At 47.9% G+C, this 26,518-nt stretch overlaps 1 protein-coding gene across 1 annotated transcript in view; it reads right to left on the bottom strand.

Moving 5' to 3' along the window:
* LOC119444292 (uncharacterized) overlaps nucleotides 1-26,518 on the bottom strand; it is a 49,337-nt gene that overhangs the window by 18,390 nt on the left and 4,429 nt on the right. The window contains exons 4-5 of the mRNA XM_037708715.2: nucleotides 18,046-18,139; nucleotides 9,411-9,549 (exon numbers count right to left, since the gene is read on the bottom strand). Coding sequence (XP_037564643.1) covers nucleotides 9,411-9,549; nucleotides 18,046-18,139 — 233 coding nt within the window. The remainder of the gene's footprint in view (nucleotides 1-9,410; nucleotides 9,550-18,045; nucleotides 18,140-26,518) is intronic.

Below are 26,518 nucleotides of genomic sequence, written 5' to 3'. Positions count from 1 at the left end.
AAGTCACTAAGTTGCCGTAAAACCTTGTAAGGTCCGGTGTAACGCGACAAAAGCTTTTCGGAAAGACTGACGCGACGAGAAGGGGTCCAGAGAAGCACAGGAGATACCGGAGAAAAGCAGAGGTACCGGTTGCTGCGGTCAAAGCGGTCCTTTTGGAATAATTGTGAGTCAGATAGTCGCTCATGAGCTATCTGACGTGCCAGATGGGCTCGCGTGGCAGCATCGCGGGCATACTCCGTGGTATGTTGTAGAACAGCAGGTAGGAGCGTGTCAAAAGGCAATGCCGGGTGGTGCCTATACAGGAGATAAAATGGCGAAAAACCGGCGGTGTCGTGACGGGAGGAGTTCTACGCGAACGTGACGTATGGCAAAGCGCTGTCCCAGTCCCGATGATCGTCACACACGTACATCGACAGCATATCGGTTAAGGTGCAGTTCAGCCTTTCGGTTAGCCCGTTGGTCTGCGGGTGGTACGCAGTAGTGAGCTTGTGCTCCACAGAACAGGAACGAAGGAGGTCATCGACAACTTTCGACAAGAAGTAGCGCCCTCGGTCTATGAGCAGTTGCCGAGGAGCACTATGACGAAGGATGACGTTATGAAGGGGGAAATTGGTGACGTCAGTGGCGCAACTATTCGGAAAAGCTCGCGTGTTGGCAAAACGTGCAACGTAGTCGGTCGCAACTGCGATCCACTTGTTCCCTGAAGCAGACGTAGGAAATGAACCGAGGAGGTCGAGACCGACGCGGTAGAATGGCTCCTGGAGTATGTGAATACGATGCAGAAGGCCTGCAGGCAACCCCGAGGGCCGTTTACGTCACTAACAAAGGTCACACGCAGCAACGTAGCGTCGAACAGATCGGTACAGACCAGGCCAGAAAAACGTGCGCCGAACGCGATCGTATGTTCGGGATACGCCAAGATGGCCAGCGGTCGGAGCATCGTGGAGTTATTGGAGAACAGTAGCACGAAGACGCTTGGGGAGAACAAGCAGAAGCTCTGGGCCGTCGGGAGTGGTACTACGACGGTAAAGAATATCGTCGTGAAGCTCAAACAGACGAAGCGATGAGTCGGGCTCACGAGAATGGAGGCGGCCAATTATAGATCGTAACGTGTCGTCACTTTGCTGTTCAGTGCGTATGTTGGCCAGATCTGCAATAGTCATGACGAAGTCACCGGTATCACGTTCGGCGGTGTCAGGAGGGTCGACAGGGTAGCGTGATAAACAGTCAGCATCTTGGTGCATCCGGCCAGATTTGTAGAGCACGTCAAAGGTGTACTCCTGTGGTAGTAACGCCCAGCGGCCAAGCATTCCTGTAGGATCCTTCAGCGAGGAGAGCCAGCAAAGGGCATGGTGGTCCGTGACAACGAAAAGCATTCGGCCGTACAAATGACCACAGCCCAGACCAAAGCCAGGCATTCGCGCTCAGTTATCGAATAATTCCGCTCCGACGACGAGAGAAGGCAGCTGGCGTAGGCAATGACACGATCCTGATAGTTCTGGCGTTGGGCGAGTACTACACCTATGCCGTGGCCACTAGCGTCAGTGCGAACTTCTGTAGGGGCCGACGGGTCATAACGCGCTAAAATGGGCGGTGAAGTCAGTCAACTGACAAGGGTGGTGAATGCGGCAGCTTGGGCACGACCCCAGGAAAAAGAGATGTCCTTCTTGAGTAGGTCAGTAAGCGGCCGAGCAATGTCGGTAAAATTCCTGACAAAGCGGCGGAAGTAGGAACACAAGCCCACAAAGCTCCGTACATCGCTAACTGAGCGAGGAACAAGAAAGTCTCGGACGGCACGCACCTTGTCGGGGTCAGGTGGGACACCGCTAGCACTAACAAGGTGACCGAGAACGGTGATGTGACGCCGAGCGAAACGACACTTGCAGGAGTTAAGTTGTAGGCCAGCGCGGCGAAACACATCGAGAATGGCCGACAGGCGGGCTAGGTGGTCCTCAAAAGTAGGCAAAAGACAATCACGTCATCTAGATAGCATAAACACGTAGACCACTTATAGCCCCGAAGGAGAGAATCCATCATTCGCTCGAAGGTTGCGGGGGCATTACACAACCCAAAAGGCAAAACCTTGAATTGGTAAAGTCTATCTGGTGTGACGAACGCAGTCTTTTCACGGTCCATGGCATCAACGGTAATCTGCCAGCATCCGGAGCGTAGGTCGATGGAGGAAAAGTACGTGGGGCCGTGGAGGCAGTCCAAGGCATCATCGATTCGGGGCAGGGGGTAGACGTTCTTGCGTGTGATAGTGTTCAAGTGTCGGTAGTCAGCACAAAAGCGCCAGCTGCCGTATTTCTTATTTACTAGCACCACAGACACGCCCACGGACTGGACGAAGGTTCGATAACGCCTTTTGTGAGCATTTTGTCAACTTCGCCTTGGATCACACGACGTTCGGTGAGGGAGACACGATAGGGACGGCGACGGATAGGGCTCGCGTTCGCCGTGTCGATGCGATGTTGGACAACAGACGTTTGGCTCAGAGAAAGATTGTCGAAGTCGGAAATGTCGTGGTAAGACTCCAGGAGGCGGCGAATGTCAGTCAGTAGCTTGATCAGAAGAAAGGTCAGCAGCCATCATTTCGACAAAGACATCGCGCGGCGAACTGCTTGTGGTGCAAATGAAGGACGAACTGTAGGAACTGGTGGGATCCAACACGCGAATTTCGCAGTCTTCGGCAGCAGTGATAGCGGCGAGTGACATGCCTGCCGGAATCAGTTGAGGAGAGGCGCTGAAGTTTAAAATAGGAATGGTGATGCGGTTGCCAGTGACAGTCACGAGGGTGTTAGGCAGGGCGACGTTCTTGGCGAGCAGAACGTCTGTTACCGGTGATACCACGTAATTGCCATCAGCAACAGGAGGGCTCGAGACCATGGCGATATACATGGCGGCTTGCGGGGGCATGCGCACATAGTCGAGAGAGCAGAGATGGGCCGAATGCGTGGTTGGGGCCTCGGCTAGGTCAGGTAGTTCGAGCTGTAGGAGGCCAGTTGCACAGTCAATTAGGGCCGAATGAGTTGCGAGAAAGTCCAGACCAAGTATAACGTCGTACGGACATTGGTCAAGAACGGAAAATGAAACAGTAGTTGGATGACTGGTGATTGTGACGCGGGCGGTGCACATGCCAAGGGAGGTGGGAGTTCCTCCATCGGCCTCATTTACAACGTGGGAAACAGCAGGTGTGACCACCTTCTTTAGGCGACGGCGAAAACCAGAGCTCATGACAGAAATAGAAGCTCCGGTGTCGAGAAGTGCAGAAATCGTCACGCCATCAACGTCAACGTCCAACACACAGCGTCGAGTCGGCAGAGTAACTAGTGTGTTTTGGGGCAGAGTCCTAGATGCAGCGTTACCTCCGGGCGCTGCATCAATTAGTTTTCCGGAGTGAAGGAGCCACGGTTGCTCGGCAACGGGGAGCGGCGAGGTGGCGGGGAGCGGGAAGACGGACGGCGGTACGGTTGCGAACGCGACTGGTGACCTCTAGGTGACGGCGAGCGGCTGGACCATGTCGTGGCAGCGTCAGAATTGTAGGGGTGTGTCGCAGATAGTGGCTCAAAAGGGCTGCGATCAAGGCGGCAAGCATGGCCAATGAATGGAGTACGTGGCGGGAACGAGCAGTGGTTGTCACAGTAGCGAGCAACGTGCCCGACACGGCGGCAGTTAAAGCAGATAGGCCGATCGTCTTCAGTTCACCAATCGGCAGGGTTCCGCGATCGTGGAGGGAACCGTGGATACCGAGAGAATGATGTCGGGGTCCCGGAAGCGGATGTAGGGCTGACAACGGCGCAAGCAGCGTGAACCCCGAGATTCGCGAGTTCGTTTCGCACGATGGCTTGGACGAGTGAAACCGCTGGTGTGCTCGAGTCGCCGGCGTTAGAGCTGGTAAAGAGGCTAGCGGGAGCCATTGACTCGATATCGCGGCGGACAATCCTCGTCAATTCGGCCGACGGCGGTGAAAGGTTATATTGCGGCCGCTCCTCACACGAAGACGTTGCAGCGGTGTTGGGAAGCCGGGCGAATGGTCGTTCAATACGGCGGCTCTTAGCCTGCTCGAAGCGTTGACACTCCTCGATCATGGCATAGACGGTAGCACCATTTCTGCACATGAGCAAATTGAATGCGTCGTCCGCAATCCCTTTCAGGACGTGGCCAACCTTGTCAGACTCTGGCATGTTACTGTCAGCTTTACGGCACAGCGCCAGCACATCCTGTATGTACGACAAATATGATTCCGTGGACGTCTGGGCGCGAGTTGACAGCTGTTGCTTCGCAGCGATTTTTCGACTGGAGGCCTTGCCGAAAAGGTCACGGAGCTTTTGTTTGAATGTATCCCAGCTCCCAAAGTTGGCCTCGTGATTGTCATACCACAACTTCGCCGTTCCATTAAGCTAAAACACCACATTGGCCAGCATGACTCTCAGGTCCCAGTGGTTGGAATCGCTCACCTGTTCCTATAGCGTGAGCCATTCCACAACGTCGATACCATCGGTGCCGTTGAACGTTCCAGGATCTCGGGGTTGGACTAATACAATCGGTGTCCGCGGCGCAGACGCAGATTCTGGTTGGTGTGCCATGGTGGTCGCACCACAGCGCCGACCGCTTCGGAGCTCTGTCGTCTGGCGAGAATACCCAGCACCTCCCACCAATGTGTGACGGGGCGTCAAATAGATAAAAGAGGGACAAGATTTATATACAGGGACTGTTGGCTGAGATGGCCAAGATCGCTGAACACGCGCAGCGTCCCCCGGCGATCATCGTCTTCTTCCTTGATGCAAGGAGGCGGCCTCTCTCTCTCTTCCTCTCTCTTTCTTCCTCGCTTTCTCTCTTTCTATGTTTCTCTCTACTTTTTTCTCTCTTTCTCTCTCTATGTTTCTTTCTATCTCTGTCTTTCTCTATTTATTTATCTCTCTTTTTCTCTTTCTCTCTCTCTTTCTTTCTCTTTCTTTTTTGTACCTGGTATGTGCCTTTGAGTTTGGACCCTTTCTGCACGATCGCCAGGATCGGCCCACTTTTCAGCGTGACGCCACCACCACGGTGTCACGCTGAAAAGTGGGCCACCCCACCGCCGAAACTTTGTGAGCCTATAAAGCTTCGCTTAATATCAGGCGACACGAAAACGGTCAACTGCTAAGCAGAGCGAGCACCAACAACACTCTTCGTCCTCGTCTTTTGCTTGCGTCCGTGTTTGTCCGCGTACACTGTTTCTCCTTTTCCGGTGAACACACTTTTACCTGCTAACAACTGTTATCGTTCGGCGTAAGGAGCGCCCGCGTATATCAGAACGCTCTCGACTGTTGTAGCTGATTCCATCTACGGTCCTTGCTGCCGCCGAACGTTGCAATCAGATTGCATGCGGAGGTAAATAGCGTTGTACATTCCGTAAAGCAAACGAGCACAAGAGATTACTCTGGAATTACCAACCAGTCATGCATAAATAGCCCACGCGTCTGACCCTGAGATCAAATTTAGACGATCAACTTAAGTGTTCGATCGTCCTGCCTGAGTGTAACTACTTTTCTGGGCACAGGTTCACCCGATAAAGACTTAGTTATGTGACTCGTTGTTGAGACACTCTCTAATTCTTCACCGTTACGACAACGTGACGACATCTTTCACTTTGGACACCAACACATTGTACTATGTTGATGGATTTGCTTCGTATAAATATCACAACAATTTACAATGGCAACTAAAGGTTGAAAATTCGTATATTTAGGCTTTTTATGACTCGCGTGCAGTCCGAAGTCTGCTTTCCGTGTGCACATGGAACGCAAACGAGGCGAAGAACATCGAATGATACCGAATTGAACAGTCTAGAAGACGTCACGTCTTTTATGACTGGTGTAAAACACAAATAAGCGTTTTACAGTGTACAGGTAACCTTGTATTATGTTGGATAATGTACTGACAACCATTTGCTAACATAGTTCCGGTGACCTGAGTCGTTTCGCCACTTCTTGAAATTCAGCAGTGAAGTCACCGCCAACTGTCGTCATTTCATAGAGCGGGCAAATGCAAGCAACCAACTCATGTTATTAGGCAATCCTGATAGAGCACTTTGTAATGAGCAGTTAACGGCAACAACTATAGCAGAAAGTTCACAGAGAAAATATTCCGGGGACCACTAAAAAAAATAATAGTTTCACCAGAAAGGCGACGCATCGATTGCGATAGCAAATTAGCAGTGAGTCATACGAAGTAAGGATCTGTCGGCATCGGCAACCGTCTTGAAACCGCACTGCAGTCTTCGCATCGCTGTTCAGCAAGCAGGTGATCTGCCGCCCTGGAAAACGGAGCGCCGTGAGCACGAGCAGCGAAGGAAAGCGCGGGCGAAACAATGTAAACAAAGCGGAGACTGCACCACGGTGCGACCGCGCTGCTTGAAATTTCCACATTGGGCGCATTGTCAGGAGCGCCTTCTGGCGATCGTTTTGTCGTCTCTGCCCCCGTCGCAGATCGCTCTCAAGATAGGGCCGCGCGACCACGCGCAGCCACCACATACGCAATTGCAGCCGGAGCTAAACGCCGCCGCCCCCCGGTGCTTCGCGCGCGGCGCATTTCCTGCCCACTCTCCTTCGTTTTGCGCGGGCGAGATTGAGGCGCGATCGTCGGCTCCCCCCGCACTTACAACGTACGGCATGCGGCGACGGTGTTATCGCTCTTGGACTTTATACGGAACTTGAAGGCGACGGCAGAAGTTCGCCTAGAATGTCCATATAATTGCTATCGCAATAAAAATGTCACAGTTTCGCCCTAAGGGCGAAGCAATGAGTGCGATAGCAACACAGCAATGTCATACGATGTAAGGTGAGCGGCTTTGGTAGCAATATAAATTGTAGTGAACATGAGCTGATTAAGTAAGCAGGTGTGCTGCGGCGTAAGTAGACCGACATGAAGAGAGACTCGATGACCACGAGAAGGCGCGTGTGAAACGGTGGTGTTGATGAGAAGCGCTTCCCGTGGGCAGCGCGTGCGAAGGGACACACCTGTAGCACTGCACTGCCGATCCGGGCAGCATTACATGTGTAGCGTGAGTTGAAAAATGTGGCCCGACTTTTACTAACTGAATGAACAAGCGTGGTGTGAGCGCGCACAAACAAACATGAATAGATCACACTGAATGACTGCAGACAACGACTGTGAAAACGCTGGCAGCAAGCCAATACGCTGCAGCGGGCGAAGGTACGTGCGGTCTATCGCTGCAACAGAAACTGAGCGGCGAATGCACAGTGCATAAAGGTCAGAGCGTGTGGAGATAAGAGACGGTGCGGTCGAGCGACGAGCGCGGTTGTTGGCAGAGTAGAAGTGCACCCCCCCCCCCCCCGCTCCCTCCGGCGCTGGCTTCCCGCTGCCTTGCTTGCGCGTGGGAGAGATAAGAGACTGTGCGGACGAGCGACGAGCGCGGTTGTTGGCAGAGAAGTGCCCCCCCCCCCACCCCCCTGCTCCCTCCGGCGCTGGCTTTCCGCTTCCTTGCTTGCGCGTGGGAGATTGAGTGCGTTCGCTCTCCGTGATAGCGCGCGTCCCCGCACGCTTCCGCTGGGGCATACGGCGCGCGGCGAAGATTTTATCTATACGGAACCTCACGGCGACGGCGACGCCGACGGCAGAAATCCGGTTGAAGTGTCCATATAATTGCTATCGCAATAAAATCACAGCCATTCTACTCTGCGAATGTTGGCTGCCAGCGGAGCTGTTCATCGGCAGAACGCGCTACACGCGGCCTCCCCATACCAGCGCACGCAACACACTGCCTATTCGGTTCTTTGCGCAGGCGTGGAAACGCAGCAGGTGGCTTGTTATCAACCACCTGCCACACCAAATGATCGATGCGCACTACGGCCATTAGCGCTCCCTCGGCGCAGCTAAACAGAGCAGCTGGCTAGGTCAGGAGCTGGAGTAGCTGTCAAAACCACATCACGTTCACGCTTCGCGAAATCTCCAACGTTACCAACCACCATCAAAACGCACAAGTGAATCTGAAATGCCTGTCCAGAAAGTCTCTGAAATTTCGCACGCGCACCCTTGTGCTCGTCTAATTTACTGGCGTCGCTTCGCGGCAGCCGTCTTCGTGTCGAGCCCGCGGCTAAAGCGCACGATCTTCGCTGCTACTCATCGTCGCTTCCTAGCTTTCCTCTTGCTACGCCAGGTGTCAGCACATGCCTTACTCGTTTGCTCCACCTCCTCAAAGAGGGCGGCGTTATACAGTTATACATTATATGTTATAGAGTATACCATACGTTACGTTATACAGTTATACGTTATACAGGTTTCTTAGCTCTGCTCTTGCTACGCCAGGTGACAGCACATGCCTTTGGTTTGCTTTGCCTCCTCATAGAGGACGCGGGACTTTTGAGGCACGGACATTAAAACATCTAGGAGAGGGTAGACATATACAGCTCCGCTGGAAAATCTATGGGATGGCAGACATCCGCTGTAAATAAAGTGCGATTTGGGCGAGTTCCCACAATTCAATATTTAGGTAAATACCAGCGTACAAGACACCACGATGGATATGAAGAATGACACACAGCACAAGCGCTGGGTGCGTTACATTAAAAAATCATCAGACACCCACGTATGTTTAGGCAGAATTACATTTCGCACCGCTAGCACTTGGGAGCGTAAAGGGGCACCACAGCATGGCGCCCCCTGCCCTATATTCCCCTACTATAAACCAAAATGGGCCAAAAGCAAGGTTATGCCGTAATCATCGCAGTACCAAACTTACGAGAATTGTAAATATCAAAGGAACAACGAAGCTGGGATAAAAGTGCCCCTTTTAGCCGGCCCCAACTAAGTAGAGCTATGAGTGTTCAGCTATCGTGGCTATAGGCCGGGGCTCATTCATTGCACCAACATTAAGTCCCCATTTTGTTGTCATATTTACCTATGGTAATGAAGGTCTCTGGGTTAAATTTTACATAGGTGTACTTTTTTATTTGTGGTGATGTGCGTAGATTATTTCGCTTCATAAAATTGCAATCGACATATAAGGCACGCGTTACCTGCCGTGGTTGCTCAGTGGCATGGGGTTGGCTGCTGAGCACGAGGTCGCGGGATCGAATCACGGCCACGGCGGCCGCATTTCGATGGGGGCGAAATGCGAAAAAACCCGTGTACTTAGATTTAGGTGCACGTTAAAGAACCCATCGTGGTCCAAATTTCCGGAGTCCCCCACTACGGCATGCCTCATAATCATATCGTGGTTTTGGCACTTAAAACCCAATAATTTAATTTTTTAATATAAGGCGCGTTAACCGCACTGTGTTTTGCTCAGACGTAGCAGCAGCGTTAACGTCACGCGAGTAGCGAATGTCATGGAAACCATAATCAATATCGTGCAGCGCGTAAGGTTGCCTCCTCCGTTTTGTTGGGCAAATGTGTTTAGTATTACTTACCTTGAGGATATAGATCCGTTTTATCTTCTTTTGAGCTCTGATAAAGATCCATTCAAAGCTGTTGACGACGGCGTACAGCATCCAATATCCCAGCCATTTCTGCTGGAGGTCGACGGATTGTCTGTCCATGGCTCTAAGGCTGTGAATATAAGAAAAAAAAACAGTCATGTCATCTTGAAAAGGTGAACCCAACACATCCAACTTTCCAGCGCATCGTTTCATCATACACGCGGGAACAAAAGAAGTTCTGTGCATTTATATAAATGTGCGAAGTCTCAAACTTAAGCACGGCTCAATTACTTATCTTTGATCATAGGTCTCATTTCTTATGGTTCATTATGTCCTGGAGTTAACTCCTATGATTCCCCGACGTATATTTTTCTAAGTACAGCTCTGCTTCGTAGTCGGTGACAACGTAAAAATTGAAAACGACATCTGTCTACAATCGCACCTGCGTTCAGTGTCTCGGTGGTGCAAAACAAACTTCTACAGATACGCCAGTATTTTCGGGAATGTATCTCGCACTGCTGCTTTACTATCAGACGCAAAGCCACGAAGCTAAAGAAATTTTTGCCAAATAAACGGAGTTATGGTTAATAAAATATGTTTTACTGTTAAGTGTAATAACTTTTAGCGCAATAAATCTGTTTAACAGTAATAGTGCAGCAGTTCTTTGTTCTTGCTGTATGTAACAAAAATATCGCTAACTATACTTTCATATCTTCAGTTGTAACGAAAGCGGTTCTATGTGCTGTTAGAACGCCAGCATGATGAGTGGCATCAGAGCCAACTGTGGACGAAGAAGAGCTGCGGCCTTTGGGCGCAGTCTGCTGGCGTGGACTGCGGGATCGAGCCCGCAGTGCCTTCGTGAGCCTGCATGGCAACAGTTGCGATGGTAATCCCAACGAGGTGACATGTCATTTTCCCAGGCGCTTGCTGAGTCACTCGCCAAAGAAAGTGCAGTGGCTGCGATTTCACAGGGTGCACCCGAGTGTTAATGCAGCTCGGAAACATGCGGCATCGTAGGGCGCAGCGCTTCGTAGCCGGGTGTTGCGGCTGTGCCAGTGCGGTGTCCACACCTCTCTATGTACATATGGCGGCTGCATTGCGAAAAACGCTCCAGCTTGTTGACAAAACACGATGCGAACCTCTTCCCTTTCCGAAGAAAACTTTCGTCTGGTCCTGGGCGACGTTAGCGCTTTGAAACGAAAGTTAACGGCAGCGCGCTGATACTTCTGCAATGAATATGCAAATTCGTGATGGTGTTCTGAGACAGTATGTTTGGTGGAAGAAATGTCATGTGTATACAGTCACACGAAAGGCGGTTCTTTTTCGCGTGAATTGCGCGTTGCGTGGCGTTGCACTGAGCATCCTTTGCATAAATTTGTCGCTGTCATTTCTGGTGCGATGAGCCATTGATGGCAGCAGCATCGCGCGAATTGACCTTCGTGCTGCTTCGCATCAACGTGAACTAGCCGCGTAAACTCAGCGCGCGGTGAACTGTTTCCCCGACCTAGATGGCTCGGGCGGCCGCGGACGGGCCGCCCGGAAAGAACCCCCACCCCCCGCCCAGAGCATTGCGCACGACGGAAGACCGCGTGCTTCCTTCCCGCTTTCCTCCCATCCGTGCGCAAGATTGAGCCACGATCACCCACTCACCCTGACACGCTTTCACTCGCACATACAGCATACGGCGCGCGGCGACGATCTTACAGCTCTTGGACATTATACGGAACCTCACGCCGACGCTGACGGCAAAACCGACGGCAGTATTGCGCCTGAAGGATCCATATCCCCTTCACTCACGGGGTACACATTTGTAGAAGGGGCCGTGTTGTTTTTGCCATTTCTATGCACTTGTGGCAAGGAATAGACCACAACAAACGCTAAGCTTAGGGCAAATTGAATATTCTGCTTACCTCAAGTACTTTCATTTTACTTCTGAGAGAAATGTATCACTACCAAAGATCGCTTTGAAGAAGGCACTACAGCGTTTGGCGGGAAGTGTGACGAGGGACGTTTCTGTAGCAATTGCGAAAGAATTTGTTTACCTTTCTGTAATGCTTGGAACCGATAATTAACTTGTGCAAGCATTTCGCGCTTGTGATACAATTCTTTTTGGGAAGAAACGTATCATTATGAGTGCGCAATAATTAGATGCTTAATCATTCTGCAATTACAGTGACTCATCATAAAATGCAGAAGGTCATTGTCCACCTTCACTTGCTGTTAATGGAGTCTGCAGCACATTGGCATAAAATTTTGTCAATTTCACACATTTAATGACAGTCGATCATAATTCATGACTGAAGCGGTTATTACTGCTATCGCAATAAAATATTATGGACATTTTCAGGAATGGTAAGAAAGATATTAGACGGAAAAATCTGCAAGATAACATAAGCAGCAGTGCCTTGCTAAGTGAGCTGGAGCTGGTTGCCCAACGACAAACATATACCGGAGCAAATACTCGCAACACGATGAGGCATGCGGATGCTTCACAAAAAATCTGGAGACCATGGAATACAAAGGGATTTCACCCAGTGAGACCCGTAGGTAACGCACACTTTCCAGAAGCGCTTCGATTTAACGTGGACGGAAGCATCAACCAGTCATCGGTCGAGGTAAGCAAGAGACGTTTAGTGCATTGGTGGAGAGAAGCAATTGATACGACCGGATCCATTAGAGACTTATGTAGGGGAACAACTTAAATTCAAAAGTTTTGAGAAAGAGAAAAAAGATTAAGGGATGTATAAAAACGCTAGAATGAAACCCATGTACTTGATAAACTCATGCAGGCTAGACGACGATTGGTTACGGCCCCGTTTTAAAGGGGATGACAATAAATCATCATCATTACCTGCCGATCGCGGTTCCCTCAACACAGTAATTTTCAAATGTGAAGAAGCTTACGAACCAACAAGAGCTCTCTAATATAAATATTAAATAATAACAGACATAAGAGTAGTCGACACCACTTGACACGGGCAAAAATGACGACGTAAATGAACACGCTGTAGTCACTGACATGACATTTTATCAGCGCCATAGATGCGCCACGAATACCACGCGGGTAGTTAATGCAATGAAACTTTATCAGCTATGCCATCCAAATGCTTCGCTGCAATCTACAAAAGGGTGATAAAATATTGTAAGCACATTTCACGTACTTCATCGTTCTCATTTGTATATAGCCATCATCATCCCTGTTTCTCTTCTTCTTCGTGTTTGAGCCTCGGCCGGGCCGGTGGAATAAACGGGTCTGCCAGTGCTGCCTGTCCTGGTCGTCTTCCGTCTTTCAAAGTGGTGGAGGCGCGTCAAGATCCCGACGTCCTCCTGCGTTCCTGCCCTACCTGGAGCTACGTTCCGGTCGCCGCCTGCGCCCGGCCACCCCCACAGCTATGACCACCCCTGCGTCGGCCGCCGGCACTATCGCTACCCCTGACGCTCCTGCTCCTACGACATCGGCTGCACTGACATCGTGCACCATTACCACCCCTCATCGTGATCCACCAGTCTTTGCGGGTCTCCGCGGGGAAGACGTCGACGACTGGCTCGACAACTACAACCGCGTGAGTTCGGCCAATGGGTGGACCGATAGACAGAAGTTGACTACCGTCGCGTTCTATCTGACCCACGTTGCGAAGACGTGGTATTTTAACCATGAAACTGACTTCACCGACTGGTGAACGTTTACTACCAGCTGGCGGCAAATTTTCGCGTCTTCCTCTGGCCGTTCAGAAGTCGCCAAACAGAAGCTCGCTGCGCGTGTTCAACTTCCAGCTTCAGCCAACACCTACAGAGATTAGACGAAGTCCTCCAATGCCTTTCAGATGCTGGTCTCCAGATTAATACTAAAAAGTGCAGATTCGCCAGCAGAAGCATCAAAGTGCTGGGTCACGTCGTTTCAAAAGACGGCGTCCAACCTGACCCTGAGAAGATTGCTGCTGTGCTTCAATTCCCTTGCCCATCAAATCAAAAAACATTGCGCAGCTTTCTCGGCCTGGCGTCTTACTTTCGCCGTTTTATACGCAATTTTGCTACAATAGCAGCTCCTCTACATAAGCTCCTGGTCACCGGCGCCTCTTTCACATGGTCCGAAGACTGTGAGTCGGCATTTCAAGCCCTTAAGAATCATCTCACTTCCGGACCGGTGCTTCGCCATTTTGATGAGAGGGCACCCACTATACTCCACACTGACGCAAGTGCGCAAGGCATCGGAGCAGTGCTCCTGCAACGGGGTCCCGCGTCTAAAGAGCAGGTTGTGGCGTATGCTAGCCGGACCCTCTCGCCATCTGAACGGAACTACACGATCACAGAGCAGGAATGCCTGGCTATTGTTTGGTCCATTCAGAAGTTTCGCCCGTATCTCTATGGTCGCCACTTCACCATCGTAACTGACCATCATGCTCTGTGTTGGCTGTCATCTATGAAGAACATGTCAGGACGCCTGGGACGCTGGATACTGCGCTTACAAGAATAAGATTTCACGATAACGTACCGGTCTGGCAAATGTCATCATGATGCAGACGCACTGTCTCGATGCCCGCTTTCACCTTCTATCGATCGTGCGCACTCCCCGTCTCTACCACGTCACTCTGACGCTACGCCTGCCGCCCACCAGCTCACGCTAATGTCACTGGATCAAGCTCAGCTTTCTTCACGCTCCGATTTAGCTTCCCTTCAGCACGCAGACTCCTACTGTCGAACTCTCATTGATCGCCTTCGCGGCCTAACTAAACCACCCAACAGCCGCTTGCGACGCCAGCTTAAGCAATTTCGCCTTCAAGATGGGGTGCTTCATCGTTATATTTATCATCCTACGGGTAACAAGTGGGTCCCAGTCATACCTCGCTGCCTTCGTCTTCGAGTTTTAGAAGCATTTCATGATGACGTTGCCGCCGGCCACTTAGGCTTCCACAAGACCTACGACCGCATCAAGACCCGCTGCTTCTGGCCTGGATTGTCCACAACGGTAGCCAAATACGTTGCCTCATGTGCGTTGTGTCAGCACCGCAAACGCTCCACATCCCCGCCTGCCGGTTTTCTTCAGCCTCTGCCATGTCCGACCGAACCTTTCGAGTGCGTTGGAATTTACTTATATGGTCCCTTGCCGTTGACGCCCTCCGGCCACCGCTGGATCGTCACAGCGGTAGACCACTTAACAAGATATGCCGAGATTGCGCCTCTTCGATCTGGTGCTGCTTCTGAGGTTGCTGACTTTTTCCTGCAATCCATAGTCTTGCGCCATGGTGCTCCTCGCGTTCTTTTGTCCGATCATGGCAAAGCCTTCATGTCCCACGTCCTCGAAGAAGTCTTGCGGCAGACTAATACGAAGCATAAAACCACTTCTACATATCACCCGCAAACCAACGGCCTTACTGAACGCTTCCACCGAACGCTCTCTGACATGATTTCTATGTACTTACGTCCTGACCACACAAACTGGGACAACATCCTACCCTGTGTTACATTCGCTTATAATACTGCGACACAACGAACTACCGGTTACAGCCCTTTCTTCCTGGTGTACGGACGATCCGCCTCCTCCGTCTTCGACTCCGAATTCTTTTTCTCTCCTGCTTCGCCTAACACCTCCCTCCCAGAAGAGTTTGCAGCTCGACTCGCGCATTGCCGTGAAATTGCTCGTCGCAACACCGCCGCTACAGAAGAAGAAAGAAAACGTCGCTGCGACAGTAAACGCCGCGACATCGCCTTCCATCCTGGAGACCAAGTCCACCTATGGACGCCGGTTCGAACCCCTGGACTTTGCCAGAAATTCCTTCACCGGTACATTGGGCCCTACACAGTCCTACAACAAACTTCCGCAGTGAACTATCTAGTCACTCCGCTTCACTCCGTCGAGGACCGCCGTCGTCGTAGTGCAGAAATTGTTCACGTCTCCCGCATGAAGCACTTTATTCCCCATTCAGCCGATCTTTAGATTGCGGCCAGGTTGGCCGCTTCCACGAGGGGGGGGGGAAATTAGTGTAAGCACATTTCACGTACTTCATCGTTCTCATTTGTATATAGCCATCATCATCCCTGTTTCTCTTCTTCTTCGTGTTTGAGCCTCGGCCGGGCCGGTGGAATAAACGGGTCTGCCAGTGCTGCCTGTCCTGGTAGTCTTCCGTCTTTCAATATCTATAAATATTTTGAAGTGAAATTTTCTCGTTGCGCTATGGCCGTTTCATTTGACTTGCATTTTCTAAAACGAATATGTGAATTAGTTATTATATTTCATGAATAAAGAAACACATACGAGTGAAGATTTTCTTTTTTCCTATCTGTTTGAGAAAAAAGGAATAATAAGTATGAAAATGGAACTTGATGCATTATTTATATCAACTCCCTGAAATGTAACGTTTACGCTATATTTCTTGGTATTCTCAGAGAAAACTCAGGTCTCGATCATTCAATTGAATTAACGAGCATGTGTAGGGCATATATCTCTACGAAATAAGACTGTATGTGACGTTGCGCAAATTGGTTCGTGATACAAAATAGAATGGAAAGGGCGCGAAAAAAAGTCGCAGTTTCACCCGCAAGGCGAAGCATCGATTGCGATAGCAAATTAGCAAGCCGGCATACGAAGGATAGCAATTTTATCGGCCGTATAAATTTGCAAATATTCGCTTACTAACTAAATTAACCAGCATCTTGTCACGCGCGCACAAACACACATGAACACATCTCCCTCGCTGTCATTCAAGTGAGAAAGCGCGGCAGCATTTGTCTCTCGCTCGAACGGCGATATTAACCCTCGCTGCACCTGTATTGATCCCGATTGTGCCAGGGCACGTGGCACACGCCGCCTTTGACGCAAGACGGTGCTCCCTTGCGCATGCGAGATTGAGCCATCGTCGCCGTCTCACCCTCGCACGCTTTCACATACAGCACAATGTTATCGCAGTTGGACACGGATCATCACAGTGGCGACGTGTAGTGGAGAAACAAGAACTGAATTATAACGTGATAGACCTGCCTGGTGTTTCATTGATGTTCATAAACACTGCAGTAAATCACAGTCATTAGCTGGTCGGAAACATTCGTAGTTCCTGCCATATTTGTCTTAAAATCCCCACCACATATTTGTCTGAAACCGTTAGACAAGACGTAATCCAAAAAGTACTCACGAAGGTTATTAAAGCAAACAGCATTTCTGACAGGTGGTCGGTATATCCAGGATATAATTCCTTAAGTTATTTTGCAGCCCCAAGATTTCGTAATCAATAGTGGTTATGCAAAATATTAAATACTAACTCCGATTTAGGACCTCTATCGACACGAATGGCACCACCAGCAGCACGCCCGTTTGGCCGATTAAATAAGTAGGCATTTTATTCTTCAAAACGCAGACGATTGCTAGCGCTGTGATAACTACTTTTTGTCATCATTGCAGCTTAAAATTTGAATTTAAATTCCTTAAGGAAGTAATATATAGAGCATCATGTTTTCTGGCTCTAGAACTGGTATTAAGGTGCAACACTAACGCAAACATTTTCTTCTGAGGCCTAATACACTGCTGTATCAAAACTGAAAATGGGCAAGTTCGTTTACGATCACTGTGAAAACCAGCCCGACTTCAAAGACGCACGACTTCAACGTAACAGATTTTCTGTGCAGTGTGCAGTGCGGTAGGATGAAATCATTGTAATGCATTGAAAACACTATACCGCACACAGCAAAACTTTGAAGCACAAGCAATTTTCTTGGAAAGGCTCTTTTCTTAGAATGTCTGAATTTTCATTAGGCCTCACAAAGTTTTTTTTTTCTGTGGCTGTACATGCAGATTTTTAATTATGTTCGTGCTGTCTTGTGACTGCCATTCGAAGAAGCTTTTTCAGTGCCCGACAAAGGTGCTCATTGAGAACCATTGGCTTCGCGCACCTAGTACTACGTCGTTGATTGTAAGCCTCATTTTCTTAGCTTTCCATAGGGTATTGTCGCGCTGTGCTTTCGATTTGAATCGGGCTATGATATTAGACGTGATGATTGCGTGTGGGTTCACAGCGACAAATATCAACGTCCGTTTCCGTTAAAGGCTCATTAGGCGCACTTCCACTGATTGCAACGATATAAGACACACTCATTCTCGCACCTCTTGAGGTTGACACTCCGTCAGTACGGTTCCGCAAGTATCAGTCGCCATTTTAGTTCCCAACTGCTTTCTAGAGGTGGGCACTTTGCACAAGGTAGCTTGTTATTGCCTTTTACTGCGCATTTATGGAGACCAGTTTGCTGAACCCCTGGTTCAGTTCCTCGTTTCACTGTCCATATACAATACTGGTAGTCATATCACGTTGCTCGGTTTTCCCGAACTATCGGATTTCGTTTCGAAGGTCTCGTATCACCACGCCCTTCAACGTCGAAAGCTCTTAAAAAGTTTGAGCTGAGCCCACCATTCCTGTTTCAGCATTACTAGGTCGTTTGCATGCCTCAAACAAGACACGCGAGTAAGCTTTACCAGAAACCAACACGAAAAGCTCGTACCGCAAAGATAAAGCTAGTAATATCTTGTGCACTGGCACAGATTGTTTTTGCCTTGGAAGTATTGGCGTTAAGTAGAAAACGTTGTGACGTATCCCAGCGACGTTCATAGTCTAAGGGCCACCAATACTGGCTAGGTGCGCACCTTCCGAGCATGGGCCAAACAGTGGTGATCAGGTGCGTCACTCCCGGTCCGGCAAGGTTCAGTAGGTAGAGGAACGCCACAAAGCCACCCATTGCTGCATGGTGCGAAAGAAGGTTAGATGCAAAGACAAAAATATTTTGACGTAAACCTCTGTGATTGTGGCACGACCACCAGGGTATATACCACCGCTGTCACGCACAATTAAAAAAGAAATTGCGCGCCGAGGTAACCGCACATGCTCCGCGACACTGTTTTATCGGGGCGCTGTCATTTTGTGATCACAGCGCCGTCTATCGTCCTACGCCACTTGGCGGCAGACACAGCTGGCCAGCATACCTATTCACCGTCAATTTGTTCTGCAGCCCTCAAGATCGTCAAACGTACAGTGCGTGTGGACGCAGTGCATCTGCACCGGAAGGACGGACAGTGGAGCGCAGCACCGCCGTAAGCACCGTTCAATGTGTGACGTCATCTGGGCGGAGCTAATATAAACAGAGGGACAAACCAAGTAGACCACTCGGCAGCAGAGTTAGCTGGCCGGCACGCCAATTCACCTTCCATTTGTTCTGCAGGTTGGTGAAGCATGCGTTGGTTCACGAACTTCTCCAATAATTCCTATAGCTGTCGCTGCTGCAACTTCTTGAAAAGTGTTTTATTGTCACTGCTCGGAGTGCTACGCTTGTTTTTGCTTTGCCACGTGTTGTGGGAATGGCGCCCCCCGCAGACAGGGGTTCCCGCACTTAAATTCGTGAGCTTCGCGCAGTATTGAGAAAACTTAAGGAAAGCGTGAAGTTCATGAACTCACAATTTAAAAAGATGAAGCAAATAGGTGTTGCATCTGCAGATAGAGAGACCTTGGCGAAAGAAAATGCAATCCTACTCGAAACGTGCAAAAGAAACGAAACTGCCATTGAACAGCTTCAAAAGAGAGCTACTCAGAGCGAACAGTACTCGCGCTGGTATAATTTACAAGTGAAGGGTCTGGTCGAAAATGAAGATGTGATCGGTCTTGTCGTGAAAATAGGTGACGGTGTAGGCGAGGCCATAGCGCCAGAAGAAACAGATACATGCCCCCGTGTTCCGACAAGAGATCCCGGCAAGAGCAATGTAGTCGTGCAGTTCAAAAGCAGGCAAAAAAGAGGACAACGTTCTCGAAAAGGCTCGTAAGAAAAAAATTAGAAACCGGGCAATCGGTATCACTGATGAATCTCCCGTTTTTTTCAACGAACATTTGTGTCCTGCTCTGAAAAGGCTTCTCTCTCTGGCAATCAGCAAAAAGCGTGAGCATCATTGGCGTTTCGTGTGGACACGCAATGGCAAAATCATTGCCCGAAAATCAGAAAGAAGTGACGCGATACACATTGACTGCGACAGAGATGTAAAAAAAATTGACTGAGCTATTAACAACACGTAAGGCTTTCGACAGCACGCACCATGGCGTATTAAGGTACGTCCACACTAGCGACAAAAACGCGCGCGACACGCCGCGCGCGGCGAGTAATGCTGTCGCGCGCGGCAGGATTCACGAGAAGCGGCAGCAAAGCGCGGCAAACGCTCGAATGGGTGCGAGACCCATTTTTTGCGGCAGCCGCAAAACGAGCACCAATCAGAAGCGAGCCGCACAGATGTGGTACCAGCTGTCGCACAAGCAATGAATAATAATGTATGGGCTCTGAGATCGAACAGTGACACGCACGCCCTAAAATATCAGAGGCCATGTCCAGTCAATGAGGTCGTTTTTGTTAAGCCTTCCCATACCGCTGTCCGCTTTCTGGCACGTCGGCGTCGCGCCATGGTCGCACAAGCAAAGAACACGCTAAGATTATAATGTTCACAGTCACGAATACGTCATCCAGATCTGACCTCCCTGAGCTTGAGCGACTCCCAGTGAAACGCCGAAACAACAAAGCAACTGCAACGGGGAACGGAGCGCGCGCTTCCACGAGAAGTCTCGGAAGGGAACGAGGCGAAACGGGACGTCAGGTGGTGTCATGTGACTGCCGCGTCTCGCAAAACGCGGATAAGTGTGACCATCGCAACGCTTTTGTGCCGCACGCTGGCTTGCCGCGCGCGGCGTGTCGCGCGCGTTTTTGTCGCTAGTGTGGACGTACCTTTACGAATTTTGCCTTCCTCCATAGTTTCCGCAGCCGCCTCGAGTGAATAACACGATTTCCGCCATTGATATCAATGCTGGCTCCCTTAGTTCCAAACAGGATCAAACTATTATGCTCTTAGGTCAATTTTGCTTTTAATTTGGCTTGATCACGTTCTCCGAAACATAGTACAATACTTACAGCGATAAATTGATGCTTGATTGCTACAACCACTATCATATAAACCATACAGGCATGCGCGGCGGAGGGGTGGCTATGCATATCGCGCGACATAAGTCATGTTAACTGGTAAGAGAGTTTACACAGCTGACGTTGAGGTGATTTGCTTAAGAAACAAAAATGAAATTTTTACCGTGCTATACCGTCCCATCCCCCCCCCCCCCCCCACAGGAAAGACAGCTGCTTTCTTAGATATTTCAGACGGAATATGAGAATACGCCACGCTCAGCCAAGGAAGCGTGCTGCTTGGACGTGACATGAACATAAGTTTCCTTGGCGCGAGTGTGCGCTCTTTTTAGCTGATAAATAGCATCCTAGCCAGCGGTTTTCAGAGCGTCGTTACCACACCAACATGTGTACAACATAGCCAATCTGGCCTTGATAACTACATTGTAAATTTAGATGTTTGTGTCCCACAATGTTAGTACGATATGCTTGGATATAAGCGACTGTTGCCCTAATGTAATCGCGTATTCAAGTCCTAGGCCAAAAGATGATGTTCCCGAAACGTTCGTGAGATACAGGTGCCTATCTAAGCAAAATATGGACTCCTTTTGGGACCGAATCACCAAAGCAGATTGGTCTGCGGTGTATACCAAGACCAATGCCTCTGATGCCTACTTTGAATTTTTGTCGATATTTTCGCAAATTTATAACGTTTCTTTTTGGTATAAATTTTTCAAGGGAAAGAAAAACATTAGGCAACCGTGGGTTAGGCCGGAGCACATCAAAATGATGAACAGGAAAAATAAACTTTTTAAACAATTTTTATCAAGAAAACCATGCCAGCTAACAGAATTTAAAAAGTACCGTAACCAATTAAACTCGGAGCTAAGAAAACAAAAGGCGATTTATTACGGTATAATTTTCTCTGATTTATCGTAGAGGCATCCGGAGAAAGCGTGGAAAGTGATCAATCAAGTTTTGAAACGCGGCAACCGCGACAATAGGATAACAGAAGTAATAATCGATAACAAACTGCTCTCGGGATCTGCTTTGGCCGAGCACTTTAATTCTCACTTCGTAAATATGGTAAAGGCATCACACTGTTCCTCTGACGTCACCGTGAGTAATTGTTGTGAAGAATGTATTTCCATGCAGCCCATCGATGAGCTCGAAATTTGTCAAGTGTTCACGCGCCTAAAGAATAGTAAAGCTGTAGAAGTTGATAATATGCAGATCGGCCCCGTAAAATATGTTATGGATATCGTTTCCCATCCCCTTGCACATATATTTAATCAGGTATTAGCAACTGGTTTTCATTTCCAACTGCGATGAAACGTGGAAAAGTGACTGTTAAAGGCGGTGAAAGGAACCAGTTTACTAACTATAGACTCATATCAATCCTCCCAGTATTCTCGACGGGTCTTGAAAAAATAATTCTTTAACGATTAAACAGCTTCTTTATCCAACACAACATCATTTCCGATTGCCAGCATGGATTTCCCCAGGGAAGATCAACGGTACAAGCCTTAATAACACAGAAATAATTATTCGCAATATCGAAGAAAACAAAGTAACTCTTTGTGTTTTTATAGATTACACAAAAGCCTTTGATTATTTAAACCATAATGCTCTTTTAAAGAAATTGTACTGCTATGCTGTACGTGGAGTGGCTTATTCCTTGTTTGAGACTTATTTGAATGATTGCCAGCAATGTGTCACGATTAATAATTGCATGTCCTCTGTTAAAAATGTTGCCTCAGGAGTTCCACAGGGAAGCCTCCTGGGACCACTTGTTTTCGATGTGTACGCAAACGATGTTACTCATGTAAATAACGACATTTCCATTGTAATGTACGCGGATGACACAAGTCTGTTCGTTACCGGCTGTGAGATAAATTAAGTTTTCATGAAAGCTCAAAACTGCGCTTTTAGATTTGTGGAAGTGGTCGAATGAAACTAGAGCCATCTTATTCAGGGCCAATAACAAACACGCCCTTCTACCAGCAGACCTGTGTCTTGGCTCGATCGAGATTGCACAAATCGCTGGGCGTTCTGCTGATATGACGCGCATAATGACCATCTGGCTAAATCACTTTCTTCAGCTACACTATCGCTGTGCCGCCATTTCTTTCCTTGCAAATATACAATACACTGTTTCACGCTCGCGTACACGTGTGCACACTTGTGTGGGGAACGTTGCTAAATCTGTGCAGAATTTTTTTGCTGCAGAAGAAAGCGATACGATGCGTTTCGTACGCCCACTTTCTCCGCTATAATATCATAAACGCCACGCTGATTTACCTGTACCGCCTGCTGCACGCGTTTTTCTTTTCAAATAAAGCACACATTTTTATTTCAACAGTCCTTCCCGGCTGGAAAAGCAAATAGGCGATCCTCGAACTAGAGGCCACGAGAGATGGTTGGCACCGCGATGGTGCACATCTTATGGCTTTCAATGTACCATATCTTTTGAACAAATGTCAGCAGCACGGGATCGATTTTAACAACGTTTCTAAAAAACTGTTGCGCGAATACTTTATTGTAGAACCGTACTAAGCGCTGCCATTCATTTCTTGCCCCTTTCATTTAATTGTACCATATTGCCATGTTTTTTTTTCGCATCATATCTTTGAGTGCCTTTATTATTATTATTTGGCGCCTTTACGAATTATTGCTGTGCTGTAAATATATGATGTCATTTATAAGTTTGTTAGTTCTAGCAACACCGACGCATATTCAGTGTATGCGTGGGTCCTGTATCGGTCATGTATGCATTGGTCATTGGCCGTAAAATTAAAAGATCTTCCCCATGTGAATTTTCCACCCCGCTAATTACCCCATTGCGAATGCAGAAATTTCGTGATGAACTGCGACACATTGACTGGAGTTCAATTTTTCAGTCAGACTGTGCTAACTTCGCGTATGAAACTTTTTTGGGTATTTTTTGTGTGCTCTATGACCGGCACTTTCCAACTCGCACTAAAACAAGGCGCTCCTCAAAGATAAGAAAACCATGGATCACGGCAGAACTATTCCAAGAAATTAAGAGGGAAAATAGGCTGTATAACAAGTTTATCGTGTCTCGTTGACATGGCAGATCTAAAGACGTTTAAGAGACACCGTAATAAACTTAATGAGCAGCTGCGACTTGCTAAGATTCGTTATAATAATGAATATTTGGAGTCCTCTTCAAGCGATAGTAGGAAAGTATGGAAGAAGGTCACTTCGTTACTCGGTCGTTCACCTGATGCCCTACTTCCTGTTATTATTAAGAAAGACGGGGTTCATATTAGCGCTGAAATGTTACCTAATGTCTTCAATGATTATTTCACCAACGTTACCGACTAATAGCACTGCTTCCCGTCATATCAAAGCCGTGCCTCAGGACGCCGTTTTTCTTCGACCGACTGATGAAGCTGAACTTATCTGTACCTTTTGAACTTCAAAAAACAGTAGCACGCTCGATTTAGATAACTTACAGATGAAACCTGTTAAATATGTTATCGATGTAATTGCCCCAGTGTTAACGCATATTTATAGCCTATCACTCGCTAGTGGTGTTTTTCCACTTAAAATGCAAACTGCAAAAGTCTTCATTCAAGAAAGGTGACAAAACAGCGATGTCCAACTACAGGCCAATATCTAAACTCCCGATCTTTTCAAAAGCTTTAGAATAAAAATTTATCCGTGTATCTAACTTCCTTGAAACTAAAAACCTCCTCACTGACTCGCAATATGCCTTTCGCAAACACAGATCGACTCAGCTTGCGCTTCTTCAGCAGAAAGAATATATTTAACAATATTTTGAGGATCGCCAGCTTACTTAAGGAGTATTTATTGACTTTAGCAAGGCATTCGACTGCATCGGTCATGAACTGTTATTAAATACTACGGTATCCGCGGTGTCGCTTTAAAAGTATTTCAGTCGTACTTGCAGCACAGACGTCAATACGAGTTCATTAACAACAAATCGCCTAAAATTTCTTCTGTTACGGCAGGTTTTCCCCAGGGCAGTATCCTTGGGCCTCTTCTGTTTAATATTTACGTCAATGATCTCGTTAATATTGACCCCGATGCGAAATTCATAACATATGCCGACGACACTACTGTCCTGTTTTCGTCCAATAATCCTCCGGGGCTAGTATCAGTGGCTAGCTCTTGTTTAGAAAAAATATATACCTGGTCTCTAGAAAATGGTCTCAAGATTAACACTGATAAAACAAAGCAAGTTTTATTTCAAGCGAAGAATAAGAATATCTGTCTTTGCAGGGACGTGGTGTTAGGGCCTTCTAAAATTGAACTTGTCTCTTCTGTGAAAACACTCGGGGTCTTTTTTGATGAAAATATGAGCTGGAGCGATCACATCGATTTTCTGACGGGCGAACTCTCCAAAATTACTGAACGGGTTTTCTCTCTTCGCTACATGCTTCGGAAGATTAAAATGTTCATTTATAATGCTTTGTTTGCGAGCTACCTTCAGTATTACTGCCTTATTTGGGGCACCACATCTGTTACAAATACTAAATGTTTGGTTGTAATACAAAAGAAAATTATTCACGTAATTAGTGATATGCCCTTTGACTTCCCATCTGAACCCCTATTTAAAAAGCTTCGCGTAATTAAAGTCAGTGCTATGTTTAACTACCGCCTTGCTGTTGGTTACCTAAACGAAACCAAACAGGACTTAAGCCTTGTTTCATCTCTGGCCAGATTAGAACACAACATCCCATGTTATACCACCAGGTCCCCGGAATACTGGCATGTGCCGCATGTGCGTTCAAATTATGGTAACCAGATGATTTGTTACACTCTCCCCACTTTAATGAATAATCTCAGATCTGCGTCCATGGATGTACCAAATTGTTCTGGCAGAGAACTGTATAATTTCTGCTGCCGCAAGAATTGGGTTTCACTATATACGTAATCTTCTTTATTGTTCAAGAGTTGTATGTATCTGTATGTCCATATTGTTCGTTTTTCCCAAATTGTTAGATGTGTGAAGCAAATTTGTCTAAATGTGATCAATGTGCTATATGCTCTCAATCTCTCTTTCCTTTCTTTTGTTTTTCCTTTTCTTCTTTTTTTTCTCCCATCGGTTTCGTCTGTTCGCTTCTTGCTGTCTGCTGCCTTCTGGTTATTAGGACTAGTCAAGTTGCTGTTCGTAGCAACGTCTTTCCTAATGCCTTGGAACCTTGTAGCAATTGTTTTCAAGAATAAAGGTATTTTTATTTTTTATTATTATGTTGATTACAATTTTATGTCATCAATTTTCTGATACTAGCTTAAACATATTTGCTCGTTATGTATGCTATATTCTGTGCATATTTATATACATTTTGTGTATGCTGCATTTTGCCGCTTCTAGCCTGGGGTGGCCCCCAACTATTATGTTGGAAATAGAATCCTTTGATTTATTCATTGATTGTATGTGGGAGCACGCTGAAGGGTGCACAGCGAACGTGCTGTTGACGACGAGTGTCAAATTTTCGCGTTTTCCCGAAAGGTCTCACGTTTCTTGTGATTCCTAAACTTCTCAGCGTGTGGTTACTAAGCTTTGGGCTTCAATATAACAGCAATATCGAATGGCGATAGGCCTTGAGGCGCTGCCACAGCTCTTCCCACAATCGAAATAGGAAGAGAGTCAAATCTGAACTTTGTCGATACGTAACATACGCCATCGTGTTATTATTGTATGGCTCGCCTTAAACTCTCCCCGGTATCACTCAGGTGACAACAATCAGAAGTGTCTCCGAGTGCCATGTGGTGTGCTGCACCATTGTGCATGCTAGTCCAGGTAACTAGCGAAGCTCAGAGGGAACAAGTTTGGTAGCTTTTATGGTGCTAAATTTTTCGCGGTACGATCTTCTAAGCATTGTTTACCAGGCACCCGGGCATCAAGCTTCACAAAGTGAAAAACTGGCCGCATATCTGCTAGCTTCGATGCAAATGACGTCGGAAGACGATAGTCTTCTGCCGCCCCTTTTTCTTTCTTTATTGTGTACTGAAGGGACTGGGCCACGGTGCTGGTGAAGGAAGAAGAAGACAAGCAACGCTTGCTCGCCCGCTTCGCCATAGCTCCCTTTTGACTTGTTTCAGTCTACCGTTAAAACGCCAGATCGAGTGCTGCTAGGCAAACATCCCCATTGCATCTGGTGGAGGCGCTGGGTTTCTCTTCCACATCCTGGAACTGCACA

This window comes from Dermacentor silvarum, chromosome 3, assembly GCF_013339745.2.
Source record: "Dermacentor silvarum isolate Dsil-2018 chromosome 3, BIME_Dsil_1.4, whole genome shotgun sequence".
NCBI lineage: Eukaryota > Metazoa > Arthropoda > Arachnida > Ixodida > Ixodidae > Dermacentor > Dermacentor silvarum.
Note: the sequence above shows the minus strand (reverse complement) of the source record. Positions and strands in the feature narration are given on the sequence as shown.